Below are 19,600 nucleotides of genomic sequence, written 5' to 3' on the forward strand. Positions count from 1 at the left end.
TGATAAAAGATATTCAGCTAGTGTTCTTCCTCTATCATTAGTGTCTTTGCTCCCCCACGACAGACAGTGGGCATTCGCATCGGCACCAACGATGAGGTTTATATTTCCGGTATCACAGTGTTCCACCAAGTTCGCCATTTCCCATGTTGGACATGGTTCCTGTGCTCCCTGTGGTAAGTACACGGATGCTATTACCAGTTGCTCTTCGCCTCTTCCTATGTTACACTTAACATTTACCGCAGTCACATCCCTGGAGCTGACCTGAGGTAGGAGGACGGCTTTAATTTTCCTCGGAATGTAGACGCATGTCCTTGGAGATTCTATTGTGGTACCTGAAACAACAGTGCCATTTAAATTGCTCAACCCTGCGATCCTGGATTTTACTATCCATGGTTCTTGGATTATTGCTATAGTGTTCTGCATCTTGTCTAGACGACGACACAAAACAGTCGTCGCCATGCGACAATGCTGCAGGTTAATCTGAATGAAATTTATCTGCTGCAGCGCCATCTCTGCAACCAAAAAATCCCATAATTGTCCTAGGAGACGCGAGGCATATGTCTCAGGTGGGCCCGCCCCCACTGGTAGAGGCTTCACCCCCTGGGGTTTCTACCTCTTCCATAGGGGTCCGCCCTTCCTGAGCCGACGCCTCGTTCTCCTTGAGTTTCAGGTTGAAAGAGGACAGCATATAGTTGATTCTGCCCTCTCTCTCCCTGATTATCTTGGCCTCTTCCATCCCAAGACCAAACACAAAGAGGTTGCCTGGAGAGGCAGCCTCGGGTTTGGCCTCGCGATGGAAAAGAAGCCATTTTTTGACGTGGGCCCATTGGTTCTGACCCTCCAGGCGGCGAAGTACGACTCCTGCATCCACCGGTGGTCCCGGTATCCACAGGGTCGCCCTCACCAGCCTTGGTAGCTCAGCCAAGGAGACCACGTTAAGTTGTGCGCCCTCCCACAAGGGTGTTAGGGAGCGCACTGTTTGTTGTAGCCATTTCAGGGACAACTCGTCTTCACAGGTTATCCTTAGGACTTCCCCTGTGTACTTCATGCCCCTGAAAGTGGCTGCTTGTCTACCCGATGCCAAGCACTGGTCCAGTTGCCTGTCCAGCGCTCCCATCAGGCCCTTTTGTACTATCTCCACCTGGTCAGCAGTCAGCTTACCAAGTGGATGCTGCACATCAATCACAGCTACACGGAGATGACTTGCAGCCGCCTCCCTGTAGCTCTGTTCTCTAGAGGTAGTCTCCTGCCTCCTCATCCTCTTTTGCTTTTCAGCTGCCGGAGGTGTGGAGGTTGAAGACCTCACTCTCTTCTTTGACCCTGAGGTCTTTTTCCCCGCGGGTTGTTTAGGGTTGGCTATCGTAGCCTGCCCTTTACCCTTGGGGTTTATCCCGGAGGAGGATGGACCCGGTTTCGGCAGGTCGGTATTCGCCGCCTCCGCCTGCAAACGAGCCTTCCTCCGCCTTTTTACCTCAGCCCCGCAGATTCGCTTCCTCCTAGGAGGCTGCGACCCCACATTGGCTGGGTTTTCTGTTTGAGGTGCACCCGAAGGCACTTCCTCAGTGGCTTTTTTATTGTCGATTTCCATAATCTGGATTTTGATTTCGTCCTCCTGCGTCCCCACCCACCACGGAGTCCAACAAGGGGACGTCGAACTTCGACGTCAGGGCTAGCAGAAGGATATAGCCCCCAGGGAAGCTCATCCTGCAGTACGCAGCCTCAACTAGTGAGGCTACTCGTGCTCAGACTACACTTCCCCCAAGGACTCACCCTGTCGGCGGTCTGACCCGACGACACAGCCGATTGATCTGAGATGGGTTAGTCTCGACCTCCCGTTTTGGTGGAAATCCAGGCCAAAGAGGCGTGTTGCCCAGCCTTGGTGACACACTGCACCAAGGGGAGCTCAACCTCCAGGATTCCTTCATCCCACCTTACGGGTCTCCACGCACGGCACAAACACGCGGGAGCTTGTCCGCGGGGCTGTTTTGACGACCCCACACCAGGGGTTTAATCCCGGGGGGGCACGTTTATTTCCAGCCCTCCTCTACTGACATAAAATATTGAAAAAAAAAACACTTGTTAGTGATTATTAACTTCATTTTCCAAAAATAATTTCACTGTATTAATGCAATTTTTATTTGTTAAAATTTTGTCTGCGGATTTTTTTCTTGAATATATATTCAAATTTTGCCTTAGTTTTTTAGGGCAGTAAATAATGTAATAATGGGAAAATATTACTCCTTTACTTTGGATGGATATAGGTTTTTTTTTGTGTAAGTGTCAAATGAAAGGTACAGTAAATCAAAAACAGGTTGTGTCGAAGAAGTTTTTTATCTCATTTCCGTCCAAAAAAGTTGACAATGTTTTTGATACTATTTATCGATTTTTAAGCTGAAAACAGTGGTGAAAACCGTGTTCCGAAATTTGTTTAAATACTTAATTAAGATATGGATTTTTAAAGACAGGTCATGAAAAATTCTACCGAAATTTTAAAACGAAGATACAATACCTTGTACTATTTGTGAACATTATCCTAAATTATATTTGACCACCAAATTTCACAAAACACGAGGGCTCACAAGATTTTTTAAAACACTTTCCGTTATAAAACACCAGAAATCCCTGAGATTCATTAAAATTTCTCAAATATAAAACACCTGAGGGTTCCAGGATCCTTTAAAATTTATTCAAATATAAAACACCAGAAGCCCCTGAGTTCATTAAATTTTCGCAAATATAAAACACCTGAGTGCTTGAAGATCCTTTAAAATTGTTTAGATATAAAACATGAGGCCCTCCCTAAATTTTTTAAAACGCTTTCAGACATAAAATACCTGAGGATCTCAAGATCTTTTAAAAAAATTTCAGAGATAGAACACTAAGAGTCCCTATAAAACATGAAGTCCCCTCTAAGATTCGTGAAAACACTTTCAGATCCTTTACAATTTTTCCAAAATAAAACACGAGGGCCCCCAAGATTTTTTAAAACGCTTTCCGTTATAAAACACCAGAAGTTCCTGACAGTCATTAAAATTTTATAAATGTAAAACACCTGAGGGTTCCAGGATACTCAAAATTTTTTTTTCAAATATAAAGCACAAGTGGCCCCCCCCCTGGGATTCTTTAAAACACTTAGATGTAGAAGCCTCTGAAATTCATTAAATTTTTGCAAATATACAACATCTAAGGATCTCAAGATCTTTTAAAAAACTTTCAGATATAATACATATATATTTCTAATATAAAACACATGAGGACTCCAAGATTCTTTACAATTTTTCCAAAATAAAACACGAGGGCCCCCAAGATTTTTTAAAACACTTTCCATTATAAAACACCAGAAGTTCCCGAGATTCATCAAAATTTTATAAATGTAAAACACCAGGGCCTTCTAAGATTTATTAAAATTTTTCAAATATAAAACACGAGCGCCCTCCCAAGATTCTTTAAAACGCTGTCAGGTATAAAATATCAGAGGCTCCTGAGATTCATTAAAATTTTATAATTACCTATAAAACACCTCAGGGTTTCAAGATCCTTAGATCCTTTAAAATGTTTTCAAAAATAAAAAACCAGAAGCTCCTGGGATTCATTAAACTTTCACAAATATCAACCACCTTAGGGCTTCAAGATCCTTTAAAATTGTTTTAGATATAAAACATGAGCCCCCCTCCCCAAGATTTTTTAAAACGCTTTCAGACATCAAACATCTCAGGATCTCAAGATCTTTTAGAACATTTTCAGAGATAGAACACCCAGGGTTTCAAATATAATATATATTTCAAATATAAAACACATGGGGACTCCAAAATGCTTTACAATTTTTCCAAAATAAAACACGAGGGTCCCCAAGATTTTTTAAAACACTTTCCGTTATAAAACACCGGAGGGTTCCAGGATCCTTTAATTTTTTTTCAAATATAAAACACAACGGCCCCCCTAAGATTCTTTAAAACACGTGTAGATGTAAATCACCAGGGGCTCCTAAGATTTATTAAAATTTTTCAGATATAAACCACGAGGGGACCCCATAAAACACGAGCGACACCAGAGAGCGCTGAGATTCATTAAAATGGAACCTGAGGGTTCCAGGATCCTTTAAATTTTATTCAAATACAAAACTCAAGCCCCCCCCCCTTCTTCCCCGCACTCAATATTTTTATATTTTTTAAAACTTTCAGAAATAAAACACCAGAAGCCCCTGAGATTCATTAAATTGTCGCAATTCTAAAACACCTTAGGACTTCAAGATTCTGTAATTTTTTTTTAGATATAAAACATGAGGCCCCCCGCAAGATTTTTTAAAACGCTTTCAATGAGGATCTCATGATCTTTAAAAGCCCACTCCAAGACTCGTTAAAACACTTTCAAATATAATATATATTTCAAATATAAAACACATGAGGACTCCAAGATTCTTTACAAATCTTCCAAAATAAAACACGACAGCCCGCAAAGTTTTTTAAAACACTTCCGATGTAAAACATCAGAGCTCCCGGAAATTCATTGAACTTTTTCGAATATAAAACACCTGATAACTCCAGGATCTTTTAAACATTTTTCGAATATAAAACACGGAGGGCTTCCCAAGATCTTTAAACACTTTCAGGAATAAAACACCAGAGACCCCTGACATTCATTAAAATTTTTCAAATATTACACTGCCACATATACAGTTTACATTTTGCTTCAGAAGCGAGGAAATTTCTGGGTAAAAAGTCACAGTTTTTTAAATATAAATGAGCTTTTTTCAAATAGTACGTGGTGAGCCATTACCTAGTTTTTTCATTTTTTGGTGCTGAGTAATATCGATTTCAGAAGTCGATGACATCTTTTTGTTGATCAAATCAAGAACAATTCACTCCATTTTCTGGAAAATTTGAGAATGCAGTAATGTTGCGCTCGCCTGTATTTAATAATAATAAAATAAGGATTATCATAGTCACTGCTACTTATCCAAAATAATATTAATCTTATAGAATGGGATTATCTATATTTATTTAATCAATTATACTGTGAAAATACTCTAATGTTTTTTAAAAATTTTATAATTGTTATTTAGTCTCAAGAATTTTAATTAGAATGTTAAAATTTTTTAAATAATTAACAAATTTTCAAAGGTAATAATGTTAATAAAATAATAATACATCGTCAAATAATTTAGTAATTCTACAGTGCCTATTGGCATCTATGCGTCACACATCTCCATTTTGTGTTCACTCATCACTTCTACATACCTTTCCTTCCTAAACTAATACATGTCACATATGTACAAACCTTACAAACAATAATGTTCTTTCACAAATTTCGTTAAAATTTGTATTTTTTTATAATTTGGGTCACACAATGATTCAAAACGTAGAAATGTACATTAAACAAATTATTATGCGTAGTCATTGTATGGCATATGAAAAATCTAATTAGGCTAAGTGTTTTTTTACTCTTCTTCATTCATTTATGATTTTTCATTTTATTTCATCACCATTTTGAATATACACTGACTGACGTATAAAATGCAACAGCTTATAAAAATTGGAACGTTGAAATTTACACAGGTGCGTTTGCCAACTGTCAAAAATTTTGGTTTGAAGAGGTTATAATAACACCTGTGAAACGGAATTTGAAATTACTATACTTTGAAGCAACTGAAAAATTTACATTTGGATGTATATACATCAAACAAAGGTGACATCTGTGGCATTTTTCTTGTCATAAAATTGTGCGTTATTACATGGAACATGTATGTAGTCTACCGAAGATGGAAAATTGCACCAGTCCTTAGTATTCTTTCAACGCTACAAGCAACTATTTCCGATCCACTGTCGTCAGAGGTTAATCATTGCATGGATAAACGTCTAAGATAACTTTTACCTCCTTTGCTAAAGTGCCCCAGGCTTTATTTTTCTGGAGCACGCTACGAAACTCAACTTGGTAAAGACAAAGATCAGGTTCTTAGAACTGGGAGAATACTACAAACTGATTGTGGATGCAAAGGAGTACAAACAACATAATTGGAAGCATTTTCAAAGACCTCTGGCCAGGATCGGGAGACGATAAGTATGACGCTATGACGCATAATTTATTAATAACTCATGTACTTGTTATTTTTCTGCGGCAGAATTTAATCAGTTGCTTCTTACTACTAAAAAACAGTTTTTGGAAGGTTCATGGCTATAGATGTTGCATTTTGTATGTCAGTATGCAGGCTGTAGTGTACTTAAGTTCAATATTTTGCCAGCAGTTTCAAAAAAATATTTTAAAAAGCTTTAGTGAAGAATGCCTCGAAGAGAAACTAACATGTGTAGCTTTCAAGTTAGAACAACTTAAAGCAGTTTGAAATCTGCGCGTGACGTCATTGTGACCCTACACCAAATCAGGATGTAACACAAATTGATTGTATTTGTAATAATAAATGTATATTTTGCACATGGTAAGTGTAAGCACACATCTGCTGGTAAAGCTCGGAACTTAACACTATACACCCTGTATATCTCCCCCGTTCTACCCCCACTATTTTATCTGTCTTTTCCAGATGACGACAGCGACACCGCCACCGAAGGCGAAGAGGAAATCCGCGCCCGCGAGCTCCGCCGTCAAGAAGTCCGCGTGGAGCCCCCAGTCGTCCAAACCGACACAGGCACAGACACAGAGGTGAAGTCATCTAACTTATCCACAATTCCGGACATTCTATCCGACAATCACTTGCGCGTCCCCGAGTCGAAATCGCCCGGTTCGGACGACGATTCGGCCGAATTCAGCAGCGCCGTCTCCGGTTGTGAGCCCGAAATAGACTCCGACGACGCAAAGACTAAAGCCCAAAATTTCGCCCTCGCGAAAAGCGCGACCGCCGGCGCGTTACCGCCCCCGAAACCCTCCAGAAACTTTATCCTCCCGCCCAGGGAAAAGCGCAAGAGTTTCGGGGCGGAATTCGTGCCGAAGTTCCCCGCGAGCGACCCCGAACCGCTCCTAATAATCAAACGAACCCCCAGTAAGCTGAACATGCCCAAGGAGATAGGTAAGCCGAAGGTCGCCGTCTCGGCCAACTTCGAAAACGCGAAAAAGTACTTCGGGGAGCCGAAGCCAAAGCCGATCTTGAAACGATCGGAAACCGTCGCGAGCGTGCCGAGGAACAAGTTCGTCAAGCAGAAGAGTCTGCCGGAGAAGACGAAGGAGGACGAGAAAAAGAGCGAGGTTAGGTTTAATTTCGAGCCGTTGGAGGATAGCGGGGAGATCGATACGTATATTGAGAATCTCCTGGCGAACGAGGAGGAGTTGATGAAGCCGATTGATCCCGAGAAATACGCGGTTAAGCCGGAGCCGGAAAGCGAGGAGGAAGAGGATGACAAGAAAGAAGACGCGATTTCGAGCAGTATTGAAGACTTGTTCAAAGCGCTAAAGACTGAGACTAAGCCAGAAGGTGACCCAACTATCGATCACAAAATTGATGAAAAGATCGAAGATCTTCTCAACTGGATGGACGATTTAGAGCACCAGTCACGTGATCGGAAAGCGTATAGGTCATTGAGCGACGCTAAATACAAAAATTTGGAAAGATCGTTGAAAGTTCCTCGAAGAGCGGATTCCGTTGTCAGTAAACTACCAAAAGACAACGTTAAATATTTTGAGCGACTTCTCGCTGGGAAAAGTGTCGATGAAGAAGAACCACCGAAAACCTTCGCTTTGGCCAGGTCTAAGACAGACGTTTATTGTAATAAACCGCGCACCTCTGTGGACTTGGATGCGGTAAGTAATTTCGATATTAAGAAAGTTATGATGAAGTTTGAGACCGCGGAACAAGAAAACGACAAAGAAAAAGAGAAAGACAAAGTCGTTCCTAGAAGGAGTTTTGGGAAGAGGTTTTCTTTGGCTGATTTGAAAAAGAGGGATAGCCAGAGACGCTACTCTGAGAATCTAGAGGCTGCAATCAAAGATTTTGAAAGTGTTGTTGACAATATGGAAGATCAGGAGAAGCAAGAGAGTAAAGATTGGTGTGTCAATATCACGGTTTCCACTATACCAAATCCAGAATACTTGGGACTGGGAAATTTCGATCTAAGTTATCAGGATGAAATGAACAACACAAACTCGTGTGACAATATTGTAGATGTAGACCAAACAGAAGCAAAAATACAAGACGAAGAAGTCGAAATTGTAGATGTAGAACAAGTGGTATCCGTAATAGACGATAATCAAAATAGTGTCAAAGAAAACGATGTTGTAAATATTGACTTAGATCAATTATCACCTGACGTTGATGATAATGAGGAAGAAAGTACCGACGCTAGTTCAACAAGCAGCTCAGAGACAGATTCTGATGAAGAATCGGAAATTGAAGAAACTATGAAAGTAATAACAGACGAAATAGAATCGATGAAAGAAAAAATAGCCTCAGAAAAAGATAAAAACGAAGTAGAATTAGTTGCTCAAAACCAAAACCTACTTACTGTTGATTCTAATCCCGTAGTTGATATAGAAGAGTCGTTAGATGTAATAAAAACCCCTTCTAAAGACCCAAGTCCTGAATATGCAACAATCGAAGAGTTGGAGAACCTCCAAAACAACGACCCCCCTAAAGAGGAACCCAAAAAGGTCCTAAACATTGAAGATTTATACGCTAAAGTAAACAAACCCCGTAAAGAGAGGGCCCCAACTCCTCCATTACGTACTTCGTCGCCTCCAGTACCTCGCCGCAACCGTAAGAAATCCACAGAGGAGGCTCCTCCTCCTCCTCCTCCGCAAAGACCTCAACGTCAAAAATCTCACGACCACCCTAAGACCCCCACCGAACCTAATAACAACGACGAGTTTCTTCCAGTGGCGCCCCAGCGTAAGAGAGCCAATACTTCTTCTCCTCTGCCTAAACACAAGGCGATGTTAGCGCCACCAGCGCCTAAACACGATACTAAAAGCCGTTCGACCACAAATTTAGAGGTTAGAAAAGAAATCGTCCGCTTGAAGGACTTGCCTCGTCTTCAGAACGCGTCCCGAGCACGGACTCTCGATTCAAAGTCGAAAAATAAAATCAAGGACAAAGATAAAGACTGCAATTTACAATGAGCATTTTTACTAATTTTCTAATTTTATATAGTTTGTCGTTTTTGTACGCGCGCGATTAATCGACGGAGAAGTTCCGCGAAAGCTGCGATTTTATACGCTTCTTATTTGTTAATTGTTGAGTTGTCGAAAGTTTATTCAGTGTTGAGTTGTTAAAGTTTATCAGTGTTGGCGCTTTTTAAATGTTTAAGTAGTATAATGCATTCGCAAAATATTGACCGGACGACGAGTACGACATCACTGTGTGGCCAACAGTCACGTTAAAGCAATGGTAGAGAAGGTAACTATGGCTATGGCGTGTCGTTTTTGTTTTTTGTTGTTTTTTCTTTCCCATATTTTGGTGTGCAACTTAATCCATTGCTGACGTGAGTGTTGTTCTAACCCAAACGCTAACACTGTGTGCGGCGGTGGCAGGAAGCCGATTCACACATGTTCTCTCTCACAAAAAGAAAGAGAAAACGCGAGACCTGTCACCGCCGCTCCGCCCCCTTTTTCTGCAGCTGACGCAGGGCGACTCAATCCGGTCTAAACACCGCCACCGCCATAATAACCTTGTCTAGTATACATAGTGCTCGAGCAGCCGACTGCGCTTGTCGCACCCCTTTCAGGAAAATTAACCCGAAATTAACGCGAAGACAGGCAAAGTCCATACCCGTCGTACACGTCCGCTTGACTACCGTCCGCTCAGTGTTAATTTTCCTGAACCCAGTCCCCGCACTCTCAAGCAACCACCCGTCTGTTGCAGATCGTCTCCGACGAGAGCACCTCGGACTCCTCCAGCGAGGTGCGCAACTCCGCCACCGAGATCTCCACCGACTCGGAGTTCGCCCACGACGACCCCACACCCACGCGCGAGCTGCCCTTCACCTCCTTCAACGACGCCAACGTGACCAAGAGGCGCGGCACCGGCGCCCGGGGCTCCACCCCCTTGCGGAAAATCCAGGTGACGAGTGGTTACTTGCAGCGCCCCTCCGACAAGGCTAAAGCACCCACCGCCTCACCCCAGCAAGATATCGAACTCAAGCTCACACCTCTAGTGCCTTCAGCACCATCTATCGTCAGAAAGACCGCACCGAGTTTGCTGCCCCGGACGGAGGGGTATGCTCTAAATCGCACTCAGAGCACTGGCGGGATAGCGGCTAAGGTTTCCTTAGAGTTAAAAAAGAAGTATTTGTTAGGGGAAAGCGGCCCCGGCTCGATACAGAAGTCGGGGAGCGCGTCCACGTTGGACACCAAGTTGAGGTCGTTCCACAGCAACATCACCGACTGTCAGAAGATGTTAAAACCGGCGCCGGAAGTCAGCGCCGCCATGCAGACCTTCTGCAACAAACTCACAGAAAGAGCGTCCCCGATCCTCACACCGCCGTCTCCGAAGAGCTTCGACACGAAGAAAGTCGAAGAAACTGGAGGCGTGGTCAACGAACCCGAAGGCCGGCCGAGGAGCCCCGTTCACGAAACGTCGATCATCGTGCCGAAGATCGATTGGTCCAAAACTAAGCAGACCGACGATAGTATTTCGACGGATTCGGTGAGCGACGGCGAGGCTCCGAAGACGCCCGAATTCAACTTCGAGTCGATTCCAACCGTACGAATCGACGAGATCCCGCCGGACTCCTTGTGCATGGAAGAAGAGAAAATCGAAGATAACCGATCGGTGGCGTCGAGTGAACCCCCGAAGTCCATCACGAGCGAGAAGAAAACCCTCAACCAACCCAAAGTACTACCCGAATTGGAGACCAAAGACGTGCTTCCCGAGATCCACGACGTCTTACACGTCAAGCGGAAATTGTCGAACGAAGGCGACAAGTCCGGCGATTCGGAAGCTGATTCAATCGCGGAACCGACGGCAGCGCTCACCGAGACGGAGCTGTCCGATTGGGCCCGAGACGGCGCGGTTTCGGACGACCTCGGTGACGACTTCGACCTCAACCTGGAGACGACTCTCCAGAAGAAAATCAACTTCGGGGAAAAACCGCGGATGGCCGAAATGGAGGAACTCGAGCACGTTTGTGGCAAGGAAGACTTGAACAAAACCATCATAACTGAAGCTTTAAATAGTGTCTTAAGTAAAAATCTCGATATCGAATTCATGGACACGGGGACTGAGACTAGTAGTGATGACGGTGTGGTGGACAGTCAAAACGGGTACGTTCTCTTCAACGACGAAGACGAACTGGCCGAGGATAGTCTAAACCCGAACGTCAACGACGTCGTGGAAACGAAGAACGAAGCAATCAAAAACACAGGTTACTGCATTATCGACACCCAAGACAACTTCGGTGCTTCAGTTACCGACTTGAAGCCATCCGATTTAGAACAACTCAAAGCCAAACAAAGCACGACCGAGCACGACGAAGACAGTTTATTGATAGTGGAGGGTACGACGACCGAAGAAAACACGTGCAGCGACTCGACTGTCAAAAATCTGACCGAAATATCGACCGACAAGCGACGGGAAGACCCGATCGAAAACAACAACTTCCAGAAGAAGCGACTCGAAGAGAAACTCGCCAAGTTGAAAGCCGAACAAGCTTCCAAACAATCTAGTCACAACAACGTCGACAATGTGGAATTCGACGAACACTGTCAACGACTCCAGTCGAAGTTTGAGTTTAGTAACGTGAAAGATTCGATAGATGTGCGAAAGTCGCGCCGAAAGAGTAAAGATTCGCCCCAGAAACCCGATCTCATTCAAGAAGAAATGCAGTCGCCGCCTCCGAGTCCGAACTTCACGCTTCAACTGTCACCCACTGTCCGAACACCTGACGTCATCTACCGAAAAGACGTCATCGAAAAGGAGAGAGACGTGAACCAGAAGTTGGTGCAAGAAATGGTGATGAATAAAATGAAAGCCGAGAATAAAAGTTTGGAGAGGAAACGACGTCGAAGTCGACAGTTTGAGTTGTCTAGGTCGGCTACGACTGACGTCGTGTCTGAAATTAACCACAACTTGGACGATTCGAATCGAAATTCAACGTATTCCAGTGGTTCCAGCGTGTATGCTACCCCTGATGTTCTTTTGTCGACTTTGAAGTCACCCGAGAGTGACCAGTTTGTTACGCCACTGTCGCGACCTGTCAGTTTCCATGTGACTCAAACGGAACGTTTGACCAATGAGGAGCCGATTAAGGAGAATCCTAGCCTACCTGATGTGAGGCAAGAGTTGTTCTCTGAGGAGTTTATAACTCCAGTGGCGCCTCCTAGACTTAAACATGAAGAAGCGAAGCGGACAGCCGAGAAACTAAAGCAGGAGGCTCGCGTAAGGGCTCGATTGTTGTCAAACGAAGAGTTAGGTTTGAGCCCTGAAGATAAACTACTAAAGTTGAAGGAAAAATTGAGTAAGAAAGAAGATGTCCCCAAGGTGGCTAAAATTGAGTCGTTTTTGCACTCCACTGAGGCTTTGAATAAGCGAGAGGGTTTGTTTACGAGGTCGAAGAGTGGGGAGGATACCGTGATGTCGGTTGGAGACTTAAGTAAGAGTATTAAGAGCGTGGAGAAGATTTGTAAGTCGGATCCGAATCTCCTGGACATGGATTCCAAAAAGGGGAAGAAGAAGAACAAAGATAAAGAGAGGAGGAAAAGTATTACTAAGCTGTTTACGACGTTCTTCTCGAAGAAGAGTCCCCCGGGCAACGGTAGAGGGTTCTTGTCTAGGATTTCGCCTAAAGCCAAAGACGTTTCAAAGGTAACTGTTACCGAAGCTACTAGTCATTGAGTCATCACCATCATTTTTATTTATTTATTTATTTGTTTTATTAACTTGTACAATGTCGATGACTAATACGAGCTTAAACGGTCTACAACATTTTAACTGGATTATGTATTTTACAGTCGTGTGCGAATCTGGACCTGAGAGATCCTGTAAGAATTTATTATTTTTTTTTAACTATGTGTATTTTTGTGTGTCGTTTGGTTTCTTTGCACGCCTGTCTTTCCTCGTTTTTTGCATTGGGTTTTACTTTATTGTTGCATGTACTCATCTCGACACCATCATTCATCTGTAGTTTTTCGTATTCAAGTACAGTTAATTTGTAGAATTTTTTTTCTCGCGTGTCAAAATCGAGAGAATTGAAAGTCATTGTTAACAGGACGTGGTGATTGAAGAGCCGGTCCGACGAAACAGCTTCTCGGAGGTGAGGCAACGGCCTATGATCGACAATAGCTCGCCGCCTCCGGTGCCGCCATTACCGCTCAATTACACAGGACACTCGATCAAAGGCACTGGTGAGTAACGTGACTGACTATTCCGCGTTCCTTCCAAAGGGAGGGAGTTAATTAAAAAGGGAACGTTTGGGTTATTTTTATGCATTCTGGCGTTCGTAGATACAAGAAAATTGTTAAAATTCTTCAGAAACGTCACCTTTGAAGTGTTTTCTTGTAGTTTTAAGCCAATCAGAAACCCAACGGGCTCGGAAAGAGCAACGAAACCATCAAATTTTAGCTAGAAACAGTATTTTTGTCGATTTTTATTAAATCTGAACTATATTTCAACATTTTTTGATGATTCTGAGCGACGAAATACACTTAGAGCATGCAGAATCGTCTCAGATTAGGAAAAGGAGACGTTTGGGTCAATTTTATGCATTCTGGTGTTCGTAGATACAAGAAAATTGTTAAAATTCTTCAGAAACGTCACTTTTGAAGTGTTTTCTTGTAGTTTTAAGCCAATCAGAAATCTACGGGCTCGGAAGGAGCAACGAAACCATCAAATTTTAGCTAGAAACAGTATTTTTGTCGATTTTTATTACATCTGAACTATATGTCAACATTTTTTGATGATTCTGAGCGACGAAACACACTAAAAGCATGCAGAATCGTCTCAGATTAGGAAAAGGAGACGTTTGGGTCAATTTTATGCATTCTGGCGTTCGTAGATACAAGAAAATTGTTAAAATTCTTCAAAAACGTCACTTTTGAAGTGTTTTCTTGTAGTTTTAAGCCAATCAGAAAGCCAACGGGCTCGGAAAGAGCAACGAAACCATCAAATTTTAGCTAGAAACAGTATTTTTGTCGATTTTTGTTAAATCTGAACTATATTTTAACATTTTTTGATGATTCTGAGCGACGAAACACACTTAGAGCATGCAGAATCGTCTCAAATTAGGAAAAGGAGACGTTTGGGTTAGTTTTATGCACTCTGGCGTTCGTAGATACAAGAAAATTGTTAAAATTCTTCAGAAACGTCACTTTTGTAGCGTTTTCTTGTAGTTTTAAGCCAATCAAAAACTTAACGGGCTCGGAAAGAGCAACGAAACCATCAAATTTTAGCTAGAAACAGTATTTTTGTCGATTTTTGTTAAATTTGAACTATATTTCAACATTTTTTGATGATTCTGAGCGACGAAAAACACTTAGAGCATGCAGAGTCGTCTCAGATTAGGAAAAGGAGACATTTGGGTCGATTTTATGCATTCTGGCGTTCGTAGATACAAGAAAATTGTTAAAATTCTTCAGAAACGTCACTTTTGAAGTGTTTTGTTGTAGTTTTAAGCCAATCAGAAACCCTACGGACTCGGAAAGAGCAACGAAACCATCAAATCTTAGCTAGAAACAGTATTTTTGTCGATTTTTATTAAATCTGAACTATATTTCAACATTTTTTTATGATTCTGAGCGACGAAACACACTTAAAGCATGCAGAATCGTCTCAGAGTAGGAAAAGGAGACGTTTGGGTCAATTTTATGCATTCTGGCGTTCGTAGATACAAGAAAATTGTTAAAATTCTTCAGAAACGTCACTTTTGAAGTATTTTCTTGTAGTTTTAAGCCAATCAGAAACCCAACGGGCTCGGAAAGAGCAACGAAACCATCAAATTTTAGCTATAAACAGTATTTTTGTCGATTTTTATTAAATCTGAACTATATTTCAACATTTTTTGATGATTCTGAGCGACGAAACACACTTAGAGCATGCAGAATCGTCTCAGATTAGGAAAAGGAGACGTTTGGGTCAATTTTATGCATTCTGGCGTTCGTATATATAATTCAGCTCTGCAGGCCTTAAAGACCCTGGGCTTTTTTAACAATAATTTTCCATTTGTTCCTGTCGGCTGCTTTGGATCTCCAATCTTCAATGCCTAAGTTTTGAAGATCTTTTCGAACATCGTCTATCCACTTCAGTTTTGGCCTTCCTCTCTTTTTCTTTCCTCCTTTTAAGCGGTCTAATACTTTCCCAATTGTCCTTTCCTCTGGTGCTCTTCCGACGTGACCTAGCCATCTTAGTCTCTGTGCTCTGATTATCTTCGTGATTGTTGGTTCTCCGTATATTTCCTCGATCTCTCGGTTTGTTCTTCTTCTCCATTGGTCTAGTTCTTTTATACCTCCATATATCTTTCGTAGTATCGTGCGTTCCCATACTGCCAACTTCTGTTCCTTTTCGTTCGTTAGTGTCCATGTTTCACTAGCGTACAGGACTGTAGGTCTTACTATTGTCTTATATACTTGTTTCTTTGTTCGTCGTGTTACATTCTTACTACTCAGAAATCTGTTTAATCTTCCTACACTCTTGTTTGCATTCGCGATCCGTTCTTCTATCTCTTCGTTCATTTCGTTTTTATTTGTAATTACTACTCCTAGATATTTGAACCTATTTACTTCTTCGAATTCGTATGTTGTTCCTTCTTCTGTAGTTACTTTCAGTGGTTTTGCTGGGGTTTGTTTTGTTTCCATCTTCATAAACTTCGTTTTCTCTTGGTTGATCGCTAAACCCATTCGTTTCGCTTCTCTGATTAGATTTTTTGTCATTTTCTTCATTTCTGCGTCTGTTCTCGTTATACATGTCACGTCATCTGCAAAGGCTATATTTTGGTGTCTTTTTTCGTATATCGTGCTCGTTCTGTGGATGCCACTTCTCCTTATTATTGCTTCGAGTACTAGGTTGAACAGGGAGTCGATATTGGATCTCCTTGCCAGAGTCCTGTTCTTACTTGGAATGGTTCTGACAACAGACCATTTATCCTGACTCTGTTTCTGGTGCTCTACAGGGTCATCTTTGTCAGTTTTATTAGTTTTCTTGGGACTCCCAGTTCTTACATGGCTTCTAGCAGTTCTTTCCTGTTAACCGTGTCATAGGCTTTTTTAAAGTCTATGAACAGCAGATATAAGTTGATTCCCTGTTCGTAATGTACTTCTTGTAGTTGATTTAATATAAATATCTGGTCTATAGTAGATCTATTTTTCCTAAACCTTGCTTGATATTCTCCCACTATTTTTTCCATATGCTGCTTTAGTCTTCGGTTGATGCAAGTGGCCATTACCTTATACGTTACGTCTAGCAGCGCTATTCCACGATAATTTTCGCATTTCGTAATATCTCCTTTTTTAAATATAGGGCAAAATACTGCTTCACTCCATTGTTCTGGCATTTTTCCTTCCTTCCAACATTCTAGCACTAGTCGATGTATCTCTGCTGCTACTGCTTCTCCTTCGTACTTTACCATCTCGCCCTTTATTCCGTTTCTACCAGGACTTTTGTTGTTTTTCATCTGCCTTAGTGTTTCTCTGATCTCTCCTTCGTCAATTTCTATTGTTTCTTCTGGGTCATCCGAGTCGTTCACTCTTTCGTTCGTATCTTGCTGTGTATCCTGTTCGTTTAGCAGCTCTTCAAAGTATTCTGCCCATCGTTTTATTCTTGCTCGTTCGTCTCCTATCAGGTTGCCGTCCTTGTCTTTACAATATATTACTCGTGGTTGATAGCCTCTTTTCTCTTTTTTCACGCCCTGGTAGAAGTTCCTTATTTCATTCTTGTTGAAGTTTTCTTCTATTTGTCGTATTTGTTCTTCCATCTTTGCTCGTTTCTTATTTCTGCATATCTTCTTGTACTCTTTCCTTTTTTCTTGTTAATCTTTTTGGTTCTTCTCATTTTTTGATTTTAGATATTTCTGTCTGGCTGACCTCCCCGCTTCTATTGCTTTTCTACATTCCTCGTCAAACCATTCGTTTCTATTTTTGTTGTCTTTTTTGACGAACCGTAGTACTTCTTCCGAGGTCTTCCATATGTTCTCTTGTAGTTCTTCCCACCTCTCTTCTATAGGTATGTCTTGCTCTGTTGATCTTATTCTCTCATTCATCTTTTGTTCGTATTCCTGTTGTACTTCAGCTTTCTTAAGTTTGTTTACATTTATATCACGTTGCGTCTTCTTTCCTTCTTTTTTCTTCGGTATTTCTTGTTTGAGGTCTGCTCTTACTAGAAAGTGGTCTGAATTCGCTTCTGCTCCCCTGTAGCTTCTTAATCTGATTATTAGTTGGGCATCTCTCCTTTCTACCAGTATGTGGTATATTTGGTTGACCGTTTTTCCGTCAGGCGACATCCATGTGCCTTTGTAGATCTCTTTCTGCGCAAAGAAGGTGCTTTTGACTACCATTTTATGTTCTTCTGCAAACTCTATCAGTTTTTCTCCATTTTGATTCGTTTTTTGGTGTTTGCTTTCTTTCCCGATTGTTGGCCTGTAGCAATTCTCTTTACCTATCATTGCGTTGGCGTCTCCTATAACCATTTTAATGTCATGCTTTGGTATTTTCACATCTTCTCTTTCTAGTTCTTCGTAATATTCTGTTTTTACTTCTAGATCTTTCTGTTCAGTCGGTGCATGTATATTCAGTAGGCTTATTTTCCTGTACTTACTTCTCAATCTTATATAGCTCATTCTTTCTGAGATTGGTTTGAAAGTAATTACTACTCCTTTCAGGCTCTTCTTCACCATGAATCCTGTTCCTAGTTCTCTGTTGTCAATTCCGCTATTAAATAATATGTAGTTGTCTATTTCAGTGATGAATTTGCCTTTTTGTTTCGTCTCTTGTATAGCTGCTACATCTATATTATACCTTTGTAATTCTTGAACTATTTGTTTGAGTTTTCCTTCGCTATATGTTCCTCGAACATTCCATGTTCCTATTCTAATTTTCGGGTTTTTCTTTCTCTTCGTAATTCCTATCGGGTCATCCATGAGCTTTGCATACGTCGTCATTGTTTTCCGGTGTGTGGTTTCTTCCTCTGTTAGTTTTTTGGATTTTTTCTTTGGGGTGCGACGGTGCTTTCACTAATTTGTCTAATTTAGTGTCCCAATGCCAGACTTCTCCTGCCCATATCATCTTTTTGTACCCTACTTTTGCCTCGACTCCTTTCCCTTTTTCTGCTGCTGCTATTCCTCTTATTTTCTTCTGTATCTCGCTCTCTTGTTTGGTGTAATCGTCTTCAATAAACGTTTTTGATCCTTTTAATTTGTTCTTCTGTTTCATGATTGCTCTTTTTGTGTCCCAGTTCTCTATCTTTGCTACTACTATGTCGTATTTTTCGCTGACTAATCTTGCGTCTTGTATCTTAGTTTGGATTCCTACCTTATTTTTTAGGAGTTCTTCAACCCCTGCTGTTATTTCGCTTCCTTGTAGTTTCCCTCCTTTGATTACGATGTTGTTTCTCCTTTCTGCTTTTTCCAGTTTTTCTAAGTGTTGCTCCACTCTTTCTAATCTTTCGGTCAGTCTTTACTTTTCTTCCCTTAGTGTTGTTACTTCTGTTTGGTATGCTCTTTGGTCTCTTTTCATTCCTGCGATTTCCTCCATTAACGTTTTGAACATATTCTTTACTTCGTCCATGTCTCCTGCTTGTACCCTCTTCTGCTTCCTCTGTACTCTTTGACCTTCCGGAGAAGTTTGGGTCAATTTTGGCGTTTGTAGATACAAGAAAATTGTTAAAATTCTTCAGAAGCGTCACTTTTGTAGCGTTTTCTTGTAGTTTTAAGCCAATCAGACACCCAACGGTCTCGGAAAGAGCAACGAAACGATCAAATTTTAACTAGAAACAGTATTTTTGTCGATTTTTGTTAAATCTGAACTATATTTCAACATTTTTTGATGATTCTGAGCGACGAAACACACTTAGAGCATGCAGAATCGTCTCAGATTAGGAAAAGGAGACGTTTGAGTTAGTTTTATACATTCTGGCGTTCGTAGATACAAGAAAATTGTTAAAATTAACTTTAATTTACGACAGATGACAGTTCTGATGGAGAGCACGACTGGAAGCGGCACGACCGGAGCTCATGCGATACTCTGGACAAGTCCGGGACTCTCGACTCGGTCTCAAGTCTCTCGAACAACCGAATGAGTAAAAGTGCTCGGAAATTGGCTCGCCAGGCTCAGTTAAAACGGTAAACACCCCATACTTACCTAGTAGACAACTTAACAAAACTAAAGTTTGTTAGTGTGTTGACTAACTAACTAAACTAATTAACAAAACTAACTCGACAGACATCGTATGGCGCAAGAAATACAACGAAAACTCGAAGAGACGGAAGTGAAGACGCGCGAATTGGAAGAAAGGGGGGTTTTAGTGGAGAAGGCACTCAGAGGCGAAGTCGAGGGTCGCTATCCCAAAGAAGAATCCGAGTTGTTGCAAGAGTGGTTCGATTTGATGAGAGATAGGACTGAGCTGAGGCGGTACGAGAGGGAGTTGATGGTTCGGGCGCAGGAATTGGAACTGGAGGACCGGCATGCTAGGTTGCAGCACGAGTTGAGAGAACGACTAGAAAATGGTAACTAAAATATTATA

The 19,600-nt window shown here is 41.6% G+C and overlaps 1 protein-coding gene across 12 annotated transcripts in view; it reads left to right on the forward strand.

Moving 5' to 3' along the window:
- Positions 1–19,600, forward strand: part of LOC135127866 (F-actin-monooxygenase Mical) — a 150,079-nt gene that overhangs the window by 129,455 nt on the left and 1,024 nt on the right. For 7 of the 12 annotated variants that reach the window (XR_010280291.1, XM_064054522.1, XM_064054517.1 and 4 more), the window contains 6 exons: positions 6,533–8,931; positions 9,800–12,739; positions 12,886–12,915; positions 13,143–13,278; positions 19,043–19,199; positions 19,300–19,583. Coding sequence is in view for 11 of the 12 variants with exons in the window: in XM_064054522.1 (XP_063910592.1) it covers positions 6,533–8,931; positions 9,800–12,739; positions 12,886–12,915; positions 13,143–13,278; positions 19,043–19,199; positions 19,300–19,583 (5,946 nt within the window). In the remaining variant the exon portion in view is untranslated. Of the gene's footprint in view, positions 1–6,532; positions 8,932–9,799; positions 12,740–12,885; positions 12,916–13,142; positions 13,279–19,042; positions 19,200–19,299; positions 19,584–19,600 lie in introns of those variants that run through there. The other 5 variants (XM_064054528.1, XM_064054524.1, XM_064054521.1 and 2 more) reach the window with 5 other exon arrangements.

This window comes from Zophobas morio, unplaced genomic scaffold (assembly GCF_036711695.1).
Source record: "Zophobas morio isolate AGI-343-1 ecotype UQ-CSIRO unplaced genomic scaffold, CSIRO_AGI_Zmor_V1 ptg000012l, whole genome shotgun sequence".
NCBI lineage: Eukaryota > Metazoa > Arthropoda > Insecta > Coleoptera > Tenebrionidae > Zophobas > Zophobas morio.